At 39.4% G+C, this 24,477-nt stretch overlaps 1 protein-coding gene across 1 annotated transcript in view; it reads left to right on the top strand.

Annotated features, from left to right (window-relative positions):
• Positions 1–13,792: 13,792 nt before the first annotated feature.
• ADCY2 (adenylate cyclase 2) overlaps positions 13,793–24,477 on the top strand; it is a gene marked incomplete at its 5' end in the record, with an annotated part of 171,371 nt that continues 160,686 nt past the window's right edge. The window contains one exon of the mRNA XM_083360624.1: positions 13,793–14,059. Coding sequence (XP_083216750.1) covers positions 13,793–14,059 — 267 coding nt within the window. The remainder of the gene's footprint in view (positions 14,060–24,477) is intronic.

The raw sequence follows: 24,477 nt of genomic DNA, 5'->3' as shown, positions 1-24,477 counted from the left end.
AAATTCTTGAGGTATACAGTGCTGACATCAGCTCAGAAGACTTCCTGCTGCCCTCTCTTGACTTGTGGGAAGCTGGCAGGGAGTATTTTTGTTTACATTTATAACCTAGGCTGTAATTTCCCCTCCCCCCATGATCCTCAGCAGAGCCCCTTCTGACCTGCCAGCCATTTTGCTAGGGGAAGAGGGAATCAAGTGAGCCACTGACTGTGAAGAAAACTGTATCTCTGCTTCACTTTCCAGTGTGCCCCCAAGGATCACTTCCCTCCAGGGAGGCAGAGGGATCACTGAATAACTTCCAGCATCCTCCAGCCAACCTGCTTCACCAGCAGGCATTCAATTTCCTCCCCTCCCAACCTTCCCTCACCACCCACCACTATTAAGAGATTTCAAATTTTTGCCTTCTTTCCTAAGCAGCTACTCATCCGTCAGGCCTTGCTATCGGCTGATTGGATACAGGGGCAAGAGGGAGATGGGAAAAATGTTGGGGATATCCCTGTGAGAATTTTGTGACCTCAGTTGATTGTAGCCATGTGGCAGGGTGGTAGCACTAAAGCTCGCCACATTTTGCCAATTGAAGTCATGGATTCCAAATTTTGGACACATTCTGTAAGTTGGCCCATTTGAGGGGTTCAAAAATTGTTGGTCTATGATGCACTGTTTCACCCAATTGAAGGTTACAAACATTCAAACAGGTACAACAGTTTTAATAGTATATAGGTCGTCAGGATGTCTTCAGTGATCACCAATTGACTGGCTATGGCAGACATGTCAAATACAAGGCCCAGGGACCGGATCCGGCCCGCAAAGTGGTTTCATGTGGCCCGCGAAGCCATCCTGGAAACAGTGAGGGAACGGCCCCCACTGCCTTGGCCATGGCCCAGAGACCCTCCTCCTGCCAGAGACCCTCAGATCTGTCCCACTCCTGCCCAGGCCCCATAGGCACCCTTCATGCGAACGATGTAGAGCTGGCCACGCCCACCCAGTAGGCCACGCCCACCTAGGCCACACCCACCCAGCCCCCTGAGGGCAACCGCAATGCTGATGCGGCCCTCAATGAAATTGAGTTTGACACCCCTGGGCTATGGCATGATCCATAAAAAAAAAGATAAAATGCTTAGGCATTTTAAATAATAGCATGAAAGAAAAAAATGGTCATGGAACTGGCTAGAAAGCCAGTCCTGAAATTTAGAAATTAATTTAACCTGGCATTCAAGATCTTGTGCTGAAGGGTGAATGAGGCTGAAACACATAGAAACCATGTGCATGATGGTATCAAATGTCATTTGTATACTAGTGGAAAATTACTAAGGAAATCAAATGCAGGCACATTTCATTTCTGAGGGTAAAGCTTCGAAAAAATGAGGATAAAAATAAAATTGAGAGAGAAATAAATGATTAAAAGCAAAAAGCTGGTTAAGGAGATTGTGGGACTTTGTGAGGCTACTTGTCCACTGTAGGAAGTGAAAGCAAACAAATTTGCATGTAAGCTGATAAATTCTTTGTATTTATCTTTACTGCCAAATATGTAATATAAAACTGTGCCTGAACTGACTTTCAGGAACTCACTCAGCCAGATAAGGATGATAAAAGATGAAGTTTCAGACTTACTGATCTAAATCAAGGCATTAAGTCCAAATAGTATTCAACTGAAAGTTCTCTTATCATAACTGAGCTACAATACAGTAATTAAAATTATTGTTTTCTTTTTCTTACAGATGCTCCAGTTTTTCTACTTATTCTCAGGAAGCTTGAAAGTTTCTTTCACATTTTCATTAATGTTCTCTGGCATATTCTGTTTCCAGATCAACTAATTTTGCATATTCTTATCTATTGTTGTTGTTGTTGTTAGCTGCGAAGTCGTGTCTGACCCATCGCGACCCTATGGACAACATTCCTCCAGGCCTTCCTGTCCTCTACCATCTTCTGGAGTCCATTTAAGCTCACGCCTACTGCTTCAGTGACTCCATCCAGCCACCTCATTCTCTGTCGTCCCCTTCTTCTATTGCCCTCGATCTTTCCCAGCATTAGGCTCTTCTCCAGTGAGTCCTTTCTTCTCATTAGGTGGCCAAAGTATTTGAGTTTTAGCTTCAGGATCTGGCCTTCTAAAGAGCAGTCAGGATTGATCTCCTCTAGGACTGACCGGTTTGATCGCCTTGCAGTCCAAGGGACTCGCAGGAGTCTTCTCTAGCACCATAGTTCAAAGGCCTCAATTCTTTGGCGCTCAGCCTTTCTTATGGTCCAACTTTCACTGCCATACATTGCAACTGGGAAGACCATAGCCTTGACTATACGCACTTTTGTTGACAGGGTGATGTCTCTGCTTTTTAGTGTGCTGTCTAGATTTGCCATGGCTTTCCTCCCCAGGAGCAAGCGTCTTTTAATTTCTTGGCTACAGTCCCCATCTGCAGTGATCTTGGAGCCCAGGAAAATAAAATCTGTTACTACTTCCATTTCTTCCCCATCTATTTGCCAGGAATTGAGAGGGCCAGATGCCATGATCTTGGTTTTCTTAATGTTAAGTTTCAACCCAAGTTTTGCACTCTCCTTCTTCACCCGCAACAAGAGGCTCTTTAGTTCTTCTTCACTTTCTGCCATTAGAGTGGTATCATCTGCGTATCTTAGGTTGTTGATATTTCTTCCGGCAATCTTAATTCCAACTTTTGATTCATCTAGCCCTGCCTTTCTCATGATGTGCTCTGCATATAAGTTAAATAGGCAGGGCGACAGTATACAGCCTTGCCGGACTCCTTTCCCAATTTTGAACCAATCAGTGGTTCCATGTCCAGTTCTCACTGTTGCTTCTTGACCCGCATATAGGTTTCTCAAGAGACAAATAAGATGGTCTGGTACTCCCATCTCTTTAAGAACTTGCCACAGTTTGTTATGATCCACACAATCAAAGGCTTTAGCATAGTCAATGAAGCAGAAGTAGATGTTTTTCTGGAACTCCCTAGCTTTCTCCATGATCCAGCGTATGTTGGCAATTTGATCTCTAGTTCCTCTGCCTCTTCGAAATCGTCCCTGTACTTCTGGTAGTTCTCGATCCACATACTGCTGAAGTCTAGCTTGTAGGATTTTAAGCATGACTTTACTAGCATGAGAAATGAGTGCAATGGTGCGATAGTTTGAACATTCTTTGGCACTGCCTTTCTTAGGAATTGGAATGTAAACTGATCTTTTCCAATCCTGTGGCCACTGTTGAGTTTTCCAAATTTGCTGGCAAATTGAGTGTAGCACTTTTACTGCACTGTCTTTTAAGATTTTGAATAGCTCAGCTGGAATACTGTCACCTCCACTAGCTTTGTTGTTGCTCAGCTTTTCTAAGGCCCACTTCACTTCACATTCTAGGATGTCTGGCTCGAGGTCAGTGACCACCTCATTGTGATTATCAGGGACGTTAAGCTCATTCTTGTATAGTTCTTCTGTGTAATTTTGCCACCTCTTCTTAATCTCTTCTGCCTCTGTTAGGTCCCTGCCATTTTGGTCCTTTATCATGCCCATTTTTGCATTAAACGTTCCCTTCATCTCTCCAATTTTCTTGAAAAGATCTCTGGTCCTCCCTATTCTATTGTTTTCTTCTATTTCTTTGCACTGTTCATTTAAGAAGACATTCTTATCTCTTCTAGCTATTCTCTGGAATTCTGCATTCAATTGGGCATATCTATGTTTTTCTCCCTTGCCTTTCGCTTCCCTCCTTTCCTCAGCTATTTGCAAAGCTTCCTCAGACAGCCATTTTGCTTTCTTGCATTTCTTTTTCTTTGGGATGGTTTTGGTTGCTACCTGTTGTACAATGTTGCGAACCTCTGTCCATAGTTCTTCAGGGACTCTGTCTATCAGATCTAATTCCTTAAATCTATTTGTCACCTCTACTGTATATTCAACAGGGATATGATTTAATTCATACCTGAGTGGCCTAGTGCTTTTCCCTACTTTCTTCAGTTTAAGCCTAAACTTTGCAAGGAGAAGCTCATGGTCTGAGCCACAGTCAGCTCCTGGTCTTGTTTTTACTGACTGTATAGAGCTTCTCCATCTTTGGCTGCAGAGCATATAGTCAATCTGATTTCTGTGTTGACCGTCTGGTGATGTCCATGTGTAGAGCCGTCTCTTGGGTTGTTGGAAAAGAGTGTTTGCTATGACCATCGTATTCTCTTGACAAAATTCTATCAGCCTGTGCCCTGCTTCATTTTGTACTCCAAGGCCAAACTTGCCTATTATTCCAGTTATCTTTTGGCTTCCTACTTTAGCATTCCAATCCCCCATGATGATAAGGACATCATTTTTTGGTGTTAGTTCTATAAGGTGCTGTAGGGCTTCGTAGAACCGGTCAATTTCATCCTCTTCAGCACTGGTGGTTGGGGCATAGACTTGGACTACTGTGATATTGAATGGTTTGCCTTGGATTCGAACTGAGATCATTCTGTCATTTTGAGGATTGTATCCCAGTATTGCTTTTCCTACTCTTTTATTGACTATGAAGGCTACTCCATTTCTTCTGAGGGATTCTTGTCCGCAGTAGTATACCTGATGGTCATCTGAATTAAATTCACCCATTCCTGTCCATTTTAGTTCGCTGATACCTAAGATGTCGATGTTCAGTCTTGTCATCTCTTGTTTGACCACGTCCAGCTTTCCTTGATTCATGGATCTTACATTCCAGGTTCCTATGGAGAAAAAATCTTTACAGCATCGGACTTTCCTTTCACCACCAGACACATCCACAGCTGAGCGTCCTTTCGGCTTTGGCCCAGTCGCTTCATTCTTTCTGGCGCTACTAGTACTAGCCCTCTGCTCTTCCCCAGTAGCATATTGGACGCCTTCCGACCTGAGGGGCTCATCTTCCAGCGTCATATTGTTTTGCCTTTTGGTACTGTCCATAGGGTTTTCATGGCAAAGATACTGGAGTGGGTTGCCATTTCCTTCTCCAGTGGATCACGTTTTGTCAGAACTCTCGGCTATGACCTGTCCGTCTTGGGTGGCCCTGCACGGCATAGCTCATAGCTTCATTGAATTACGCAAGCCCCTTCGCCACGACAAGGCAGTAATCCATGAAGGGGAGGCAGTAATCCATGAAGGGGTATCTATTGTACTTCCTGTTATCTGTCTGGAGATTTTCTGACCAATTTGAAAAAAAATCCAATGAGAAATGGCCTCATGATGTCTTTTCCCAGGCCTTTCATGAAGTTACAGAAGTGAGGCAGGAACAGAAGCAGACCTTGGCAGAGATGATTGCACAGGAAAAGCTTTAAAATTCACACGTATCCTCTGGCCACTTCAGAACTCAGTAAGAGTAAAAAACTTGACACCTCTTACAAAATTTGAAACATTTATACAATTTCAAAAGTGCATTTATTTCTAGCAACTTGAATGAGATACGACAGAACATCAGCGAGATCATTTTCATGTACAGTGTAACTCCTAAAACTCAAATAGAAAATTGACGATAATCTTAAAATATGTAACAAAACCCTCACTTACTGAATCAGAAAACTAGAAAGGTAGTCTTAAGAAGAAATGTATACTTAGGCCAATATTTTTTTTCTAGATAAATACAAGCAAAGCATCAAAAAGACAAATTTGTTAAGTAAATATAAGAACAAGCTTTGCTGAGGAAAACATCAACATTGGCTTCTCCAAAAATAAGTTTCTCCCACTGATCTTTAAAAGTAGAACAGTAGATATAAGAGCTGGAGTAATCCAGTCAGTGTTAGTTAGCCTGACTTTTCAAAAAGTTCTGAGGAACCGTAACAATCCCAGCAGATAGTAATAGAATCCTTTGGTAAAAAGCAAAGGATTTCTGTCCAGGAAGCAATGCAAAGAATACTTCTCTCCTCCCTGCCAACTGTATTAGAACTTAGTCTGTTTGATGTAATTTGATGTAGAATAGAGTAGAGCTGGAAGGGACCTTGGAGGTCTTCTAGTCCAGCCCGCTGCACAAGCAGGGGAACCTATACCATCTCAGACAGGTGATTGTCTAGTAGTCTCTTCTTAAAAATCTCCAGTGATGGAGCGTCCTCGATTTCTGGAGGCAAGCTGTTCCACTGGTTGATTGTCCTCACTGTCAGGAAGTTTCTCCTTAATTCCAGGTTGCTTCTCTCTTTGATCAGTTTCCAACCATTGTTTCTCGTCTTTCCCTCTGGTGCTCTGATGAACAATGTGACCCCCTCTTCCTTGTGGCAGCCCCTCAGATACTGGACTACTGCTATCATGTCTCCCCTATTTCTTCTTTTCTTTAGACTAGCCCAAGGGTAGGCAACCTTGACTCTTTTATGACTCGTGGACTTCAACTCCCAGAATTCCTGAGCCGGTGTTGAAGTCCATGAGTCATAAAAGAACAGAGGTTGCCTACCCCTGGACTAGCCAAACCCAAGTCCTGCAGCGGTTCTTCGTATGTTTTCATCTCTAGGCCTTTGATCATCTTAGTTGCTCTTCTCTGAATTTTTTCCAAACTTTCAACATCTTTTTTGTGATATGGCGACCAAAACTAGCTGCAATATTCCAGGTGTGGTCTTATTAGGGTTTTATAAAGTGGTACTAACACTTCATGTGATCTTAATTCTATGCCTCTGTTTATACAATTCAGGATTGTATTAGCTCTTTTAGTTGCTGCTGCACACTGCTGGCTCATAGTCAAGGGATCATCCACTAGGATTCTAAGGTCCCTCTCACAGTTACTGTTTTTAAGCCAGGTCTCACCCAATCTGTACTTGTACCTTTGATTTTTCCTGCCTAAATGTAAGACTTTGCTTTTCTCCATACTGAAACTCAATTTGTTGGATAGGGCCCATTGTTCAAGTTTGTCTAGATGTTTTTGGATCCTGAGCTTGTCTTCTGGGGTGTTGGTTACTCCTGTCAGTTTAGTGTCATCTGCAAATTTGATGAGTTCCCCTTCTATTTCCTCATCTAAGTCATTTATGAAGATATGGAAGAGTACTGAGCCTAAGACGGAACCTTGTGGTACCCCACTGCTTACTTCTCTCCATATGGATGTAGTACCATTGAGGACTACTCGTGGAGTATGGTTTGTCAGACAGCTACAAATCCATCTGGTCGTGATGTTGTCTATTCCACATTTTTCTAGCTTACCAAGGCATAGGTTTAAGTAGGTAGGTACTTCATCAAACACATTACTGAAATCTAAGTATACTACATCCACAGCATTTCAGTGGTCTACTAGTTTAGTCACTTTATCAAAGAATGAAATAAGTTTGGTTTGGCATGATCTGTTTTTAACAAACCCGTGCTGGCTACTGTTATGACTATTTGCTTCTAGTTGTTTGCAGATCTGTTTTTTTTTATTATCTTTTCTAGGATCTTCGCAGGTATTGATGTTAAACTGATTGGTCTGTAGTTTCCCAGGTCTCTTTTTTTTTCCTTTCTTGAAGATGGGAACCACATCAGCCCTTTTCCAATCCACAGGTACTTCCCCGATGCTCCAGGATTTATAAAAGATGTGGTGCAGTGGTTCTGAGATAACATCTGCTAGCTTTTTCAGAACTCTGGAATGTAATCTGTCTGGTCCCGGTGATTTATATTAGTCAAGATCAGATAGGTGTTCTCTTACCATTTTCTTGCTTATTTTAATTTTTATTTCTAGTATGTCTTTTGCAGTGGGTTTTTTTGGTATGTTGGGCTATAGTTTCTTTTTCTGTGGAGACTAATGCAAAGTATGAGTTAAGCAGTTCTGCCTTCTCCCTGTTGCCTGTTATTTCCTTGCCATCTTCTCTCTTTAGTGGGCCTACAGTTTCCTTGACTTTTTTTTTCTTGTTGTTAATATGTTCGAAGAAACTTTTTTTATTATCTTTGATTTCTGTTGCAAGTCTTTCTTTGTTCTGAGCCTTTGCTTTCCTGACTGTATTAATAAGCCATCTGGAGTTAGGAATTATCAGTGTGATTGACAAAATGAACAAGGCACAGCATTAAAAAAAAAATCACTCAGACCTAAAAGAGTAAGCATGAAAATGGCTGTTGTCATTTAATAAAAAAAAACATGTTAAATTATGGAGATTGGGGCAAAACCTCTAGTCCTCCCTACCCCAAGTGAACAGTGACTGATAAGGAAAGTGGTTTTAAGGTGCTTGATGAACAGTCAATTCAGCATGTTATCTTCTTTACAAAGGTAGGCTTCACCCTGCACATCATTTGCAAAAGAACAGAAAATAAAACTACCCCTGTTGTATTGCCTTTTTATAGATTTGTGATATGACATCTTAGAAATCTGGGTACAGCTGTCATTACTACACCTGAAAACGAAAGAGCTGGAAAAGGCAGTCCACATGATTAAGGAACTGGAAAGGTTTAGAAACTGTTTAAAGAGCAAAAAGCGGAGAGGGATGCAGATGAATACAATTGTTCACTGTGTGGAAAAAAGAAATCAGGAGATTTTCTCTTTTTTTACAAAATTCTCAGATCCCAGATCACCCAGTGAAGCTGAATGGTAGTGTTGGTAGGGTTGGAATACATCAAAGAAAATATTTCTTCTCACAACAATGTGTGGAATTCATTAGTACCAGACGTCATGACAGCTACCAACTTCGATCACTTTAAAAGAGGATTAAACATATTCACGGATGTTAAGGCTAGCCATGGTTACAAATCATGTTGAATGTACATTACCCACAATATTAGAAAGAGTAGGACTGTTTGGAATATTTGTTGGAAATGCAACAGAAGCTTTCAATTCTGTTCCCATTTTGCTTGTAGCTCACCAGTGGTAACTAGTTTATTGTATGGGACTTTGGTTCTCATCAAACACAGCTCTTTTGATATAGATACTGATCTAATTGCTATCTAACTATGGATGTGTCATAATCTGTAATGTAAAAACAAAAATGAAAAATGCAACTAGATATTTTGACTTAACTCCTCTAGCATTCCTCCCCATTCCATTATTTCAAAAACAAAGCAAGTCCCCCTGAGCAATATCCACAAGTCTTAATGGAAGGAAGATAAGATAGATCTCTGCAGTTACAAGAATAAAGTATACTTTTTTATTGCTCAGCTTTACACTGAAAATTATTCAGTATGCTCACTTGCAAGCCAGGTCTACAATGGAACATATTTTTAATGGCATATATTAGTGGCATATATTAGTGCTTTTTTCAGAAATGTAGTCAAACCATGACATGTAATTATATAAGACAGTCTTCTTTACGTCACTGTCCTGTTTCTTTATTATACTACCACACTGTATATCTATGTACATGCATGCACACAAACAGGCACAGGTTTTCTAGTATGCAAATAGTGGCTAGCAGCTCAGTGCTTATAGTTCAGCAGACACAGTAATACAATAAATGCCCATTCCTTTTGAAAAAGGAACAGGAACCTCCTATGGACTTTTTGTTTGTTTTAAACAAAACCAAGACAAAACTAAAATAGTTATAAATTCAAGTACCACAGCATAGCAGGAGAAAGATAGAGAAAGAAAGAAAGTATATAAGATTTCTTTTTTTTATGATTCTTGATTGGTAATGCTAATGTACAATACAGAGAAGGCCTTTGACAATCTAAACAGGGCTTTCTTGTTCAAGGAGGGTGTATGAGTTTTGTAGAAAACGTTATAAAATTGATAAGATTCGCGTTTGTCAGAAGCTACAAATGATGGTTAATGGAGAGCTAACAAAACCCACTGAAATACAAAAAAGAAGAAGGCAGCGCTGCCCACTGCCTCCTCTCTTCTTTATTTTGGTACTGAATAGAGATATAAGCCAATATGTGAAGATTGTGAGAGTAAAGATTAAAAAAAAACTTATAAGTTAACAACTTTAGCAGGTGGCTGTGTTCGTTCTAGAAACTCCTTTAAAGGGAGTTGAAATATGAATGGGCAAATAAAAATGGTACATTAGCAGCTTTAAAGATTAATAAGCAGAAGATATTAACAAAAAATTGAAAATAGAAAATCAAACAATATTGATGGATAAAATGGTTTTACGACTGAGAAGAAGGTAAACTGTTTGGACATCACTATAACAGATATGAATTGTGTGTTATTTCAAAATAACTATGTTAAGACATGGAATGGTATGTTAAAATGAGAGAAATTACAACTGTCTTTGCAGCAGAGAATTTCTGTGACAAAAATGAATGTCTTGCCTAGAATGATATTTTGTTTCAGACAATATCTGTTTTGACAACCGATCCACCATTTAACTAGTGACAGAAGGATATATCTAAATTTGTGTGTTGGGGAAAAACATGAGTTAAGTAAGAATAAGGCATTAAAAGATGCAAGGAAAGGGGAAGGATTGGATTCACCTGATTTGAAGTTGTATTTTGCAGCTTGTTTTTTCGTTTAGATGAAAGCGTGGGTGCTGCTGAGAAATACAAGGCTTTTGGTGTTAGAAGGACATGACCTGAGATTTGGGTGGCATGGTACAATAAAGTCAAGGTTAATATGGATTTTAAAAATCATTATATTAGATGTACTATATTGAGAGTATTGAATAGGTATAAACCCAGGTTTTACCCCAAAACACCTTTGTAGCTTTCTGCACAATAAACATTTTATAGACAAGAAGTAATAGGCAAACACAAATGGCTAACTTATAATGAGATAATAAAATTTTGTCAAGGGGAGTATAAAATGAAATAATGAGAAGAACTAGTGGCAGAGGGATATAGTTGTCAGTGGTACTCTCATTTACAATTATTAGAAAGATTTAAAGTAGACAAACAAATGTAGTTTTGAACATTGTTAAGATTGAGTTTGAAATAGAATTATGTAACAATGATGACCACGTAATTGCTAAAACATATAAACCTTTACTGAAATTTGAAACAGAAGAATAAGTGCAAGAACATATGACAGTGAACTAAAATTTGGGTTTAATTTTATTTTATCCACACGGAAAAATGGAAAAATGCGATTAAAAGGTTTAAAAATTAAACTATGTTATCCTCTTAAAGAGAATTTTTATAAAACGATGCACTGTTGGTATATGTTACCAGAGAAGCTATCTAGAATGAATAAAGACAGTTCAAATGTAGGAAATGTGAACAAGAAAGAGACATTTTATTATGTTTAACGGATGTGTAAAAAATCTGAAAATTTGGATTCAAACACATATACTGATTCAGAGGATTGTAAAGATTAATGTATCATTGAGACCAGAGGTTTTCTTTTGGGATTGATGGACAAGCAATGGAAAAAAGTTATAGGACTTTGTTTTCATACAAGAAAGCTGTGGCAAGATTATTTTATGCCCAAAGATAGAAAGATTTGACATTACCCACAATAGAGGAATGGTTGGTGAGCTGAAATGGAACTTGCTGAGATAGTCATACTGACCTCTTTGATCAGAGAAAAGACAATACATATCTTTACTATTACTGAAAACCCCTTATAGACTTTTTGAGAAAATAGAAGAAAAAAAACCTCATGATTTATAGTTTTGAGATTAGACAGCATAGATTATAGAAAGAAGAGTTATTTTATAACCATACAGGAAGAGGTAATTTTATTATTGTACTTAGGGCGGCTATAAAGAAGGTTGGAAGCTACTTCGTTATCTTTTTTCTTTCCTTTTTTGCTTTTTTTTGCCTTTCTTGCACTTTTACCTTTCTCTTTGATTTCTTTTTTTAACTTTACATTAGTTTGTATTAATCTTCCATTAAACTTTTTTTTAACAAGAATTATACCTAAAAAGATAATGTTGATGTATTATGTTCTTGTAGAATAACTTTGGTGTTGCTCAGCTGCCTGATCAGACAAATAGTTTGGGGAAAAGGCTCCAAAGTATTGATTTTTAAATGAATGTCTCTATCGTTATAGCACCTTCAGGGTCTTGTACATTTTTGCCTCCATATACTTTTTTGTGCTCAATTGATGGATCAAGGAAGGAAATCAAATCAAAACAAAGAAAGTGACAATATTGCTTTTAGATGTTAGAATTCCTAACCTTCCCGTGGGTTTTAAAAAATAGTTCTTGTATTACTCAGTAGACTATTCTAGCTCCCAATTCTAAGTTAGTCCAAGTTGGAAAGATATTTATACGATCAACTGTTTATTTTAGATATAAATGATAAAACAGGCTTGGTCAGTTTTATATGGTGTGAAAAGGAGGAAGATTATTTTTTTCAAGAGAAGAGTACTGATGTTATCTAATGAAACGTTGGCAAATGAAGAATCAAGCTCAGAGAATACCAAAGACTCCAATTTTAGTAGCAAGCTTCATTTCAAGATGTTCCCAAGCAATGATTCTGAAAATTCTGGCATCAAAATTTGAGGAAATCTGGGACAAACCTCAAGGTTGGAGTGGCCAAGCAAGTCATGGTGGAAACAATATCCTGATTTTTCAAGCACAGAACCAGGTACTAGGATTCAGTCTCCTTCAATATAATAAATGAAATAATCCTTCAATATGAGCGAAGTAGAAGTTAGCTATAATCTTCGCGTCTTCTCACTGTCCCAGATAGGGATTAGCTCCAGTAGTTGGAGGCAAGACGTACTGATAATTAAGATTTTACTTATATTCTAAATAAAGGTTAAACAAAAATAAAATCGAAGGAGAGCAAGTTGTTCTTATATTAAAGAAACAAATTCATAAATCTGTGTCCCAAGGCTTTGATGCCGAATGCTTAGGGTAAGTTATAGGATAGGGTAAGCTTATCAATTTAATAGACTAATTCAGCAGTGGATACATTTGCTCAACTATACTGGTTGGGTCTGTACAACCCAATATTTCACAAGAAAAAGAAAAGGACGAGGGTTTTAGGCTCCTATCTCCTCATCAAAATTGCGTTTGAGCAGCCCGGATGGATAGATTACGGTATATTCAGAACAAATATGGGACTAAAAAGTTCCATTTAGCTTATGAGTAGATTTTAGTGGGATATTGTTATTGGTACGTTGTTTGTAGTTATGTTAAAGGGGAGTTAAAGCACATTATGAATTTGGTTAATTGTACATTATGCATAATTTTTATTTAGATTATGATTATTGTAACTATAATCCTGTATTTAGCTCTGGGAAGTGGGGGGGGGGAAGTGGGTGGGTTTGGGGTGGGAGGGATTTGGGGATATATTGTAAAACTTTGTTTTTGTAAAACTCTTTAATAAAAGAAAAAGAAAAAGAAAAGGACGAGGGTTTTAGGCTCCTATCTCCTCATCAAAATTGCGTTTGAGCAGCCCGGATTCTCGAGCGCGGGGCATCCGCTCAGAAAAAAAAAAAATGTAAGTCGAGGAAGGTAATCAGATAGATTTTGAGCGCCGGCTTCTCCTTCGTGTGCCCCGAATTCGCTTCGCTTCGCCTCGCCTCTCCGGCCACCTGCGCTCTGCATATGCCTCCGAGATGCAAACCCTCTTCGGGCATGCCAGGTTTCCCATAGGCTGACAGCCCAGCCTCTATCTAACTAACCCGGCTGCCGACAGGAGGGCAGCCAGTTGCGAGCGCAGAGGAGGGAGGCGGAGGGAGGGGAGAGGGAGCCCGCCTCCTCTTTCCCCCCCCTCCCCCGAGGTTGGACGGCGGTAGTGGCTCTGCAGGCGGCAGCGGCGGTATCATTTCGGGACCGGGCGGCTGCTCGGTCGCTTATCTTCCATCCGCTACTGGAAGGGCCCGGGCATGTCCCCAGGCGAGGGGTAGTTGCTTCGCTTATTACCGCCGCGCCCCCGGGCGCCCGCTTTCCTCGGTTCGCTCCCGCATCATGCTTGGGCAGAGCCGCCGGGGGTTGCCGGTGGTATTGCTGCTGCCGTTCTCCGCGCTCCGCGGAGCAAACCCAGAAAGGCGCCCGGCTGCTCCGGAGCAGTTGAGCTCTTTTCTTTCTTTCCCGGCTGCTCCGGTGCCAGCCCAATAACGATGAGGCGGCATCGGTACTTGCTGGAGCGCGGCGTTGCGGACGCCCCGGCCGAGGCCGAAGGCTGCGGGGCCCCCGAGGGCTCGAAGCGGGGCCCTTTGTGCGTGTGTTGCTGCTGCCGCCGCCGCCGCCGCCGCCCTCACCGCGACTGGCTTTACGAGTCGTACTATTGTATGAGCCAACAACACCCGCTGCTTGTCTTCCTGCTGCTCATCGTGATTGGCGCTTGCCTAGCTCTGCTCGCCGTCTTCTTTTTCGCCTCCGGGCTGGTAAGTTGCCTGTAGCTTAGAGTGGCGCTCTTTGACGGGCGAAGAAATTGACCGCTACCTCGAGGAAGCGTCCCTCCTGCCCTGCAGAGTCCCAGGCAGACTTGCCCGGGGTGGGCTTCCCTTTCACTGTTTGAGAGCCGCCGAGTTCCTGCCCCGAGAAGTAGTACCGGACCCGCCGTCTGCCTCAGCTTGGGTCCTCCAGGCTTCGCTCAGGATTTACCCCACTAGAGCAGGGAGGGGTCTTCAAACTTGGCCTTTTTAATGACTTGTGAACTTCAGCTCCCAGAATTCCTCAGCCAGCATGCCTGGTTGAGGAATGCTGGGAGTTGAAGTCCACAAGTCATAAAAGGGCCAAGTTTGAAGACCCCTGCGACTAGAGTTTAGCAGAGAATGGAGTTTTGAGGCTTTGCCCTCGGTCTGCTTTAACGATGCCCCAGTACATGCGGCCCCGAGCGCTGGCCCTTCAGCATTGTTTTTTTTTCAAGCCCTTCGAAACTTTTAAATATAGAATTTCCCACCGTCTTCAAATATTAAAAAAATCAAGTGACCATCTTATTTTATTCTAAGAAAGGATTGCTTGTGAATTGGTAACGTCATCCTTCTCATTATTTGAGTTGTGGTTTAAAAGCTCCGTGTTGTCTTAACACTGAAAACATTTTTCTGCTGTATTGTGTATCCCATCTATGGAAAGCCTCTGGTTTTCAGAATGTTGATATGAAGGCAAACACTAATGCTGCCATTATATATATATATTTTAATTCCATTTATATCCCGCCCTTCTCCGAAGACTCAGGGCGGCTTACAAGCTTAATGGTATTAATTTTTTGAATATCTGGATCCAAAGCCAATTAAAAATATATTTGAGGGAAATGCAGTTATCCCTGGCATTGCTTAAGTTCAGTTTCATTCAGTTTTGTTTTACACTTTGAAAAGTTTGTACAGCACTCACTGTTATAATAGCACTCACTACTTTAGTATTAGAAGCACTCATTCTTGCAAACGTATTCAGGTCTGAATTTATTATTTGTACTCCAGAATCTGCGGTCTTTGTCCCTTTTTCATTTTTATGTCTGATTCCTGCACAGGGGCTACAATCAGTTGCTGTTATTGCTGAGTTTTCACATGGTTTTGCCTCTTTTTAAAACAAGGAGTGGCTTCCATGCCCTGCAATCTTTGTTGTTTTTTAAGCTGATTTTCACTGCAGCCTCCTTTTGATTTGCAAATCAATATTATTTTATGCAATCATTTCTGTAACTTGTGCAGTTTGTGTAAATAAAAGAGACTATGCAGTTATTTCCAAGGGTGATTATGTGGTCCTTTTTTTTTTGTACTTGTACTTGGTCCTGTTAGTTGCCAGTTGTGTTAGGGGAATATACTGTACACATACCAACGATTTGATCATTGGCCTGGCTCCTTGGAAATAAGTCTCATAGATTTCAGTGAAGTTCACAGCCAAGTAACTGCTTAGCCTTTCAGGCCAAATTTAATTCTTCTAATTCATTTGCTTGGTTTCTCTCCTGCTGACAGATTAACCTTGTTGGCATTTGTTGTCTAAGTGACAAGAGTTTTAAAGCTACACAAATCTTTAGTATCCACGTTTTAAAATGTTTTCATCCCAAAAGAGTCAAAAAGACAATCTCTCTTTTTTTCTCGGTATATATGGCCAAACAGCATGCCCTATATATTGCAAGGCTTTATTAAGTTTTTTTAAAAAACCAGGGTTTGCAGAAATTGTCCTCAGGAAGATCTCTTAAGGAAAGGGTTACCTCTGAATAAACTGGTGAAAAATTAGTGTCACTTCCGTTCAAAGTTTATTTCACTCAAAGACTGAAATTGACGAAAACAACCAAGAAACTGTTTAAAAGGAGAGCTAGGCTAAATATGAAACTCAAGCTAAAAGGCTAGAAGAGAATATTATAAATATTAATAATATTTAACGCTAGTGCCACTTCTAAATATAAACTCTGCTTCTAGAGCTAGGAAGAACAGCATTATTTGAGTGTCTTCAATGGCCACAGACTTTGGATTGCAGGGGGAACCTGAAGACAGAGAGGATGGAATTAAGTGTCTTGGAGAAGATCATAACTGACTGACTAGGACACTGAACAGAAATAGTCAGTGCCACAACCCACTTTTTATATATACTTGCTCTAATTATTTCATGCAATTAGAAAGCTTTTTTTCAAATTGTTCTACATATTAGATTGACAATATTATAAACTCATAATTTTCAGCAGAAAGGAAAGTATGCTGAGGGATACTTTTGGCCCCATTCTGGTAATCCCTATGCTTGCTACTGTTTGTATTGCAAATAGGAATTCTGATAAAGCAGAAGCCTTGGGCTTTGGAGAGTTCATATGAACATGATTGAATTCTATGCCAGACAATACTGCTCAAACAAAAACTGGCATGGAAAGATGGGGATGTTAAAATCAGGACCAGCATGGACATCCCATGCTCTTTTCAATATGCAAATACTGGGCACAACATCAAAACTAAGCTCCATGCTCCTCTATTAAAAAAAAAAACCAGGGGAGTTCTTCCTATAGCTTTAACAAATATACAAGCAGGATTATCCCAAAGCCTGATGTTCAGGAAAATAAGTAGTATAATCATTGGCTAATACTGTAACCTAAAATAAAATGTTAGAAATTTGGGGAGTGCTTGTTTTCTTTCCATAAAAAAATAATATCCTACCTTTCTAAGGCTTGTGCACAACTCACTTTTTGTATGTTTTCATGTTTAGAGTGAAAATCTCTGAAGGCTATTTGATAATTTTAAATAAAGAGAATTGTCTTATTGCAACCAAGACAAGATCTACAGTGGAATATTTTTGTGCATCAAATGCTGACACTATTCCATCAAAATACAGTTGCTCCTCAGGAGGAACCTATAATTAATACAATATGATGCTAGCTGTGGTTTAAATAGTACCAGCCACATAATCAGTCCATAGCATTAGAAATGCAGGAGAAAAGTGAAGGAATGTTAATAACCTAGAGGACTACATTTGTGGGCTCCAAATGCTGCCATGTGCTTTTTAAAAAGCCTATAAAGTATTTGTGAGTGTGGAGATCTGCAGAGAAACAGAGTTTGAAAAACATGCAGTTGTTAAAATTTCACTTCTCTCTCTCTCTCTCCGGGAAATAAATCAGAGATCTCTTTAGTTTTTCAATTGCCCTAGTCACAATTCCAAGTTGGTGGGCCACGTCTGTCAACACAGCCACATTCTGAACTCACTCCCAACAGTAACAGCTAGAATACTGTAATATTCAAGCTGAGATTACTCAGCAGTGCATGGTAACTGAAGTCACTCAACAGACCAGCCATAAAAGCAGGGCGGGAGGGGATGGACTATTGAGGAACAGTGATATCAGGGAAATTGGAAAATGTCTTGTGAGTCAGTCAGAAGTCCCAGTGATGGGATAAAATGAATGCAGGGATTAGCCCTCAAAAACCCATTCCAGTACTTTTTTAAGGTCTGAATTGAGAGACTGAATGTTGCTGATTCTTCTTTCATCCTACTCTATTCCTTTCCATGGGAAAAAATACCTTCTGGATCTTATGTCTAACTTGTTAGGGCAATTTAAATGTTTTCCTGACTCTGAATGTGTCATGAGTGCCCTGAACTGAGAAGCTATTGTGAGGTACGGAAACCAATGTATGCATTGGCAGAAGGTCAGCTGGTTTAGAGAGATATTTTGAATGTTAGAGTTTGGTTTGTCTTTGGCATTCCAAACATGCCATAGGAAGTGGGGGTGAGTTCATTTCTTATATATTTAGGAGGCTTTTTTTCTCACTGGTTAATAACAAAAATGGTATGAGGAGAGGGAGAAAGAATTATCCACATATTATTTTGTCCATAACAACAGTTTTCTCTTACAGTCAAAAGAAAAGTTGTCCTTAGTTCTGTTTGCCAATTTATATGACAAATAGGAGATTTAGGGTTACTGGGTTTCTTGCTTAAACACATTTTTGTCTGAGGTACCTCTTACCAAGAAACTATTCAGGGTCAAACATTTTTTCAGTCTACATGTCAATCTCTTGTTTACAATATATTGCATAATATATTGCATTGAATATAAATTCAAAGTTATTACTTTGTCATTAGAAAGGTTTAAAACACCAGGTAATATTTGTAAATTGTGTGGTTATTCATGCCACAATATTCTTTTTCAATACATTGATAAAATAATGTTAAATTCCTTATTTGCAAAATAGTTTGAAATATTACATTTATTATTATGCAACTGCTGTGCAATTTGCAGCACAATTTTCAATATTTTTAATATTAAGCTATAATGAGAACATTCTTTTTTGCTTTTTAACAATTCAGTAATCTGTTCAGTAATTATCTGACTATTCATTTGGATCTGTAAGTACATGAGACACTTTTCTTAATTTTTTTGTATAAAAATTATTGCAATGTAGAAATTTCAGTTTATAATTAATGAAATACCCCACCCCACCCCGTGCAGTTTATACCGATTAAAGCTCATATTAGAACTAGAGATTTTACTTTTGCTCTGATATGCCAAACAAAATAACAGATCATACATAGTAGCCACCTAAAAATATCTTTCATAAAACCTTTTATAACTGAGCCTGTAAACTAAATATCTATTTAATTCAATGTATTCTACTGGAATAATGGCAAGTCTTATTTATATGCAGAAATGGTATAGAAACAAATCTTCTAAACTTGTGCAATACAGGAATTCTGCCTTCCCAAATTGGTTTGAGAATTTCCCTTTCAGCTTGACTCATTAGAATATTACATCTTTGAACATATAATTTTTTAACAATTAAACATTTCATTTCCTAAATCAATATTAGAGAGGAAATTGCAGGTTAGAAATGTGGGACATTCCAATGACAACTCTGAATATTTTTCTTTTGTATTATCCCATTACTTTTTCTACAACAAAGTACATATCCTACCTTTTTATTCTTGATGCAAAAAAATGAAAACCATTTTAGTTTTATTTTAAAAAAGAAATGCCTCAATGTTGAGCATATGTTTTCAAGTGAAAAGAATGAACTCCCCCTGCAGGTTTCTAAAAGTTCCTTATTAACTAAGTATTATATATACCGTATTATTTTTATTTTCAGGAGCTACTTACTTATGCTTGAGATTAATGCATTAAAATCAGGAGATATGTGGCCTCATCTCCAGCCTAGTTTTGGGAGGGTAACTTCTTCTGTAGGCAAACTGTTGAAAGTTCACAAACTTTAATTGTTTCTTTTAATACCACTGTCAATTGAAACTTTTCAATTTTTCAGGAAAGTGTAATACAACCAAAGCCATTGAGAATCACTCTCCCACTCCCTCCATCCTTCTGTCTAAAATTACATGATATTTACTGAGAAGTTAATTTTCTAGTCTACACACATTTCCTGGCATGACATTGGGATTCTGTTTCTCAAAAGGCAGTGCGATTTTTGAAGACCAGTCTCAGAAAAAAATCATAAAGCAGTTTCTCTTTTCTTTCATTCTGTTTAATTGTATAACCAGTTTTCAAGCAGGAGAGGATAACCCGGAATGCAATACTTGCTGTGATTATGCTACTGTTAATTTCCACTGGATTTATGTTATATACAATGCCATTTCATTATATTCATGGTTTTTTGGCTTCTCAGAAATGAATTTTAATAAGTTCCTGCATTTCAGAATTATAAAATTGTTATCAACACACTTGAAACAGTAGTTTTTTTCAAAAAGATATTCATGGTTTGCTGACATCAATATATATATAAACAATTACTGCTAAGCTTGTAAGCCGCCCTGAGTCTTCAGAGAAGGGCGGGATATAAATGGAATTAAAAATAAAATAAATAAATAAATTAGTTGACATTAACAATATCATTCAGGCTCCCTTCAGACAAGAAAGAATTATGATAGGAAAGGAGAAAAGGATTAGACTGTGCCCCTGATACTGCTCCTGTATCTTTACACGTTCCTTGGAATAGCTCATCAAATGAAGGCTACTGCTAAGCTTGTAAGCCGCCCTGAGTCTTCGGAGAAGGGCGGGATATAAATGGAATTAAAATAAAAAAATAAAAATAAAAAAATGTTAGGTGCACAGAAATCTTGCCTACCCTTATTGTGAATATTTGGCCATATTTAAATATTTGGCCATCTATCTGAAAAGAGGGACAGGTGAAGACTACCCATAAAGAAATCTGTAATCAGTAGGGCTTACAGTCAGTGCTGGGGTACAAAATATGATGTGCTATACATCAGAGATCCCCAACCCACGGTCCATGGACTGGTACCAGGCCACGGCCTGCCAGCCACCGGTCCGCACAAACAAGCAAAGCCCCATCCGCGGGAGGCAGGCAGCACACAAAACCATGCCCCCTTCGGTCGACGGAAAAACCTCTCCAAGTAACTGGTCCCTGATTCCCAAAAGGTTGGGGACCTCTGCTATACATGGCTTCCCTTTTCTTTTCCCCCCAGTATATAGAAGTAACTTCCTTGACATCTTAGATAATTTTACAAAAAGGTCTAGGAGATACTAACAGTTTCTTGAAAAAACTTCATTGCTGGAGTACCCTGAGCAGAAAAAATAAATAAATTGATCTCACGAGACCTTTGGAACACTACTATGCACTCCTGCAGGAACTGAATTTGGCCCCCACTCTTGAGGGAAGCAAATGGCAAAATGGACTTGTGATGTCAAAATGTATATGTTGGCTCTTTTCTACTTCCATCATGATGTTATATACCAGCACATAAAGGTTGAGCATGTGTTGTGACGTCATGGTACAGATTTTATTTTATCAGTTTGAAGTTGTGCTGGACACTCATGCTCTTATTGATTGTATTTAGAAAATCTGTAAAGACACATCTCTGTTAAAAAGGTAAAGGTAAAGGTTCCCCCGCACATGCATGCTAGTCGTTTCCGACTCTAGGGGCCGGTGCTCATCTCTGTTTCAAAGCCGAAGAGCCAGCGCTTGTCCGAGGATGTCTCCGTGGACATGTGGCCGGCATGACTAGACGCCAAAGGCGCACGGAACGCTGTTACCTTCCCACCGGAGTGGTCCCTATTTTTCTACTTGCATTTTTACGTGCTTTCGAACTGCTAGGTTGGCAGAAGCTGGGACAAGTAACAGGCGCTCACTCTGCTACGCGGCACTCGGGATTCGACCCGCCAAACTGCTGACCTTCTGATCGACAAGCTCAGCGTCCTAACCCACTGAGCCACCGCGTCCCTGTTACCAAACTTTAATTGTTAGTGAATGTTTGAGTTGACTTTTAGCTGCCTTGTTACACCTACAAATACAGTCCCAACTCTATTTGTGGCAATGACAATTGGGACCAGCAACCCACTTGTTAAGCAAAGTGGTGGTTAAGTGAAACAACAATTGTGCTTATGATCTGTCTTCAACTTTCTGTTGCTTTACATACCTGCAAATGTCATAAATATGAAAACTGATGTTATTTCTTCATCACTGTTGATGACTGCAAACAGTCAGTAAATAAGGCAGTTGCTAAATGAAGACCTTTTGTGTTACAAATAGGTGTAATGAGAGCCAGTACCAGGATGAGCTTTGTGACATTTTTCAGCTGAAATTTTATCTGGTAATATGATTTGTAACTGATCGTGTTACCACTTGCAGAACTGGAATCCAAATGCACAACATTGTTATCATCGTCATCACCATCACCATTGTCTTCCTCATCCTCATAATCAATATTTCCACCTTCCTATTCATAGAATATTTAACACATCTAACACATCTCACAAATACAACAAAATAAATAAATAGAATAAAACAAGACAAAATTATATTCAAATGTATACAGTTCTAACAAACTCTTTTAGGGGAATGTAGCCAGACTATCCTGAACTCCCAATGCTTGATTTCATCTGCTGGGTATGATTGAGGGAGAACTGGAACTATTATATTGCATAACAAGAATTTCCAAGATCCAATCCACTACTAGGGTATTTAAGAGGACACCATGGTCAATGATACCAGAGATTTTATAAAATTAAATAGAACTTCCTTGAATTTCAGAACCTCTCCCCTTGAACTTATTAAAAGAAATGAATGCAATCCTATGTATGTCTGCTACAATCCAATTGTAGCTTATTCCCGGTTAAGCCTATTGAGGTTTGCAATCCCCGTTAATGAATAAAAAGAATAATAAAATTTCCCCTGCCTTTTAAATAACCTTTTGGTTGTTTTCTTTTGTGATGTTCATGCTTATTTGGTGACAAATATTTTTAAAAAAATATTTGGCTGGAAACAGTTTTCCTTTCTTTTACAATTAGATACTCTCATTTTTACATCATGGTTAACTAAATCAAGAGGAGAAGACATATAGCCTGTCAGGAAAATACTATAATCCACTTGATTATAATCATAGGAGCTCTAAGCTAAAATAACCCTGTAATTGTTTGGGCCTAAGCATAGTTCCCCAAATCAACCTGAACTAGGATTAAAGAATTATCAGAGGTTAGAAGTTCTTCTAATGTCAAAGATAGAGAATTTATGCCAGTTTGGTCTAACGGTTAAGGCACCAGGCTAGAAAGCAGGAAACTGTGAATTGAAGGTCCTATCTTAGCCATGAAAGTTAGCTTGGTGACTTTGGGCCATTCACTCTCTCAGCCCAACTCATCTCACAGGATTGTTGTGCTGGGGAAAATAGGGGGAAGAATGTATGTTTGATATGTTCACCACCTTGAGTTATTTGTAAAAAGAATGCAGGCAGGAAGCAGACAAACTAACATTTATTATAGAGAAATCCCACTAAAACTGCCTTTTCTAAGCATCTCTAATCCTCCTCCTGCAGTTATAGTTGTGGGTTAGGTCCTCCTGCTGAACCTGTAGTGATGGTGATATGTATGAGAAACCCATCACATTTTTTTCTTGTCCAAGGGCAAAAACGGAAAAGGTAGTAAGTGATAGCCTCATGGACTCTTTTGTAGTGTCTGCTCCCTGACTGACCATCAACATTTATGCACTACTGGTACATAAGGATGGATAGTGGCTTACTCAACTGACCATTTTGTGAGAATGTGGCATGGAAGGGATACTCTGTCCTTTGTGAACATTTAGAACAGACATGTCAAACACAAGGCCCGGGGGCCGGATCAGGCCCGCAAAGTGGTTTCATGTGGCCCGTGAAGCCATCCTGGAAACAGTGAGGGAACGGCCCCCACTGCCTTGGCCCTGGCCTAGAGACCCTCCTTCTGCCAGAGACCCTCAGATCTGTCCCACTCCTGCCCAGGCCCCCATAGGCACTCTTGATGCGAACGATGTAGAGCTGGCCACGCCCACCCAGGCCATACGCATTCTAGCCACACCCTGGCCACACCCACCCGGCCCCCTGAGGGCAACCGCAATGCTAATGCGGCCCTCAATGAAATTGAGTTTGACACCCCTGATTTAGAGAGCTGAAGTTACATTTCTCAGTGTTGTCATAATATTTCACAATTAACCCACAATATTAATTTTGAATTTGGGGGTTAGTTAATGAGTGCTTCAAAATTATTTTCTGCATTACTTTTGATATTGGGAATTGCATGGATAGGACTAAACAAATTGAAGATCGAAAGAGAAGGGAAAGTTGAACCAGTGCTTCCATTCTTTTAAAATAATCAGTTGGTGTGGTCAGGGCTCATAAGGATTAAATGTTTGTGAATCCTTGTAAGATTTAATCTCTGAGATGTTTCTTGCATGTGTATGGCATTTTTTTTACTTGGAATCCTAATGAATGCAGCAGTAAAACTACAATTTATCATATGCTTATCTTATCCATAAGTCTTAAAGAGGTTGCTTAACTATTATGTGAGGCAGTTGCTTGTATTTTTGGTGGTTCTCAATAAACAGAAGAACAGGGAAGATAGTGAATACATGTGCGGTTTTATAAACAGAGCTTCAGGCGTAGTAACTGGGATAATTGAAGGGCATACAAAAAGATAGCAAGAAGTAATGGTTTTAAACTACAAAAAATGAACTTTATTGATTTTTTTATATAATTCTAGAGAATCCTTTCAGTATTGATTTGTTCGCTGAGAAATACCCAGTGGTGGGATTCAGCCGGTTCGCACTGGTTCAACAGAACAGTAGCTAAATTTTGCTGAGTCGGAAAACTGGCTGAATGTACACTGCTTCTGGAAGTCCATACTAGGCCTCAGAGGCCTGGAGGAGGCCTCCCAGGCCTAGAATGGCCTGCTGGAAGTGCATGGATGCCACTTCCAGAAGTCAGATCTAGGCCTCGGAGGACCAGGCCTGCATCCAATAAAAGAATCAGTTGTTCAGGTCTTTGAATCCCACCACTGGAAATACCTGAACAGATGTGTTTATTGGGTTCTCAGTGCAGTTTATTGTTTTCAATTGAAGGTGTTTTTGTTATTTATTTATTTATTTTTATTTTATTTTAATTTCATTTATATCCTGCCCTT

Source organism: Vipera ursinii (genome assembly GCF_947247035.1).
Source record: "Vipera ursinii genome assembly, chromosome: 3".
Classification (NCBI taxonomy): Eukaryota; Metazoa; Chordata; class Lepidosauria; order Squamata; family Viperidae; genus Vipera; species Vipera ursinii.
Note: the sequence above shows the minus strand (reverse complement) of the source record. Positions and strands in the feature narration are given on the sequence as shown.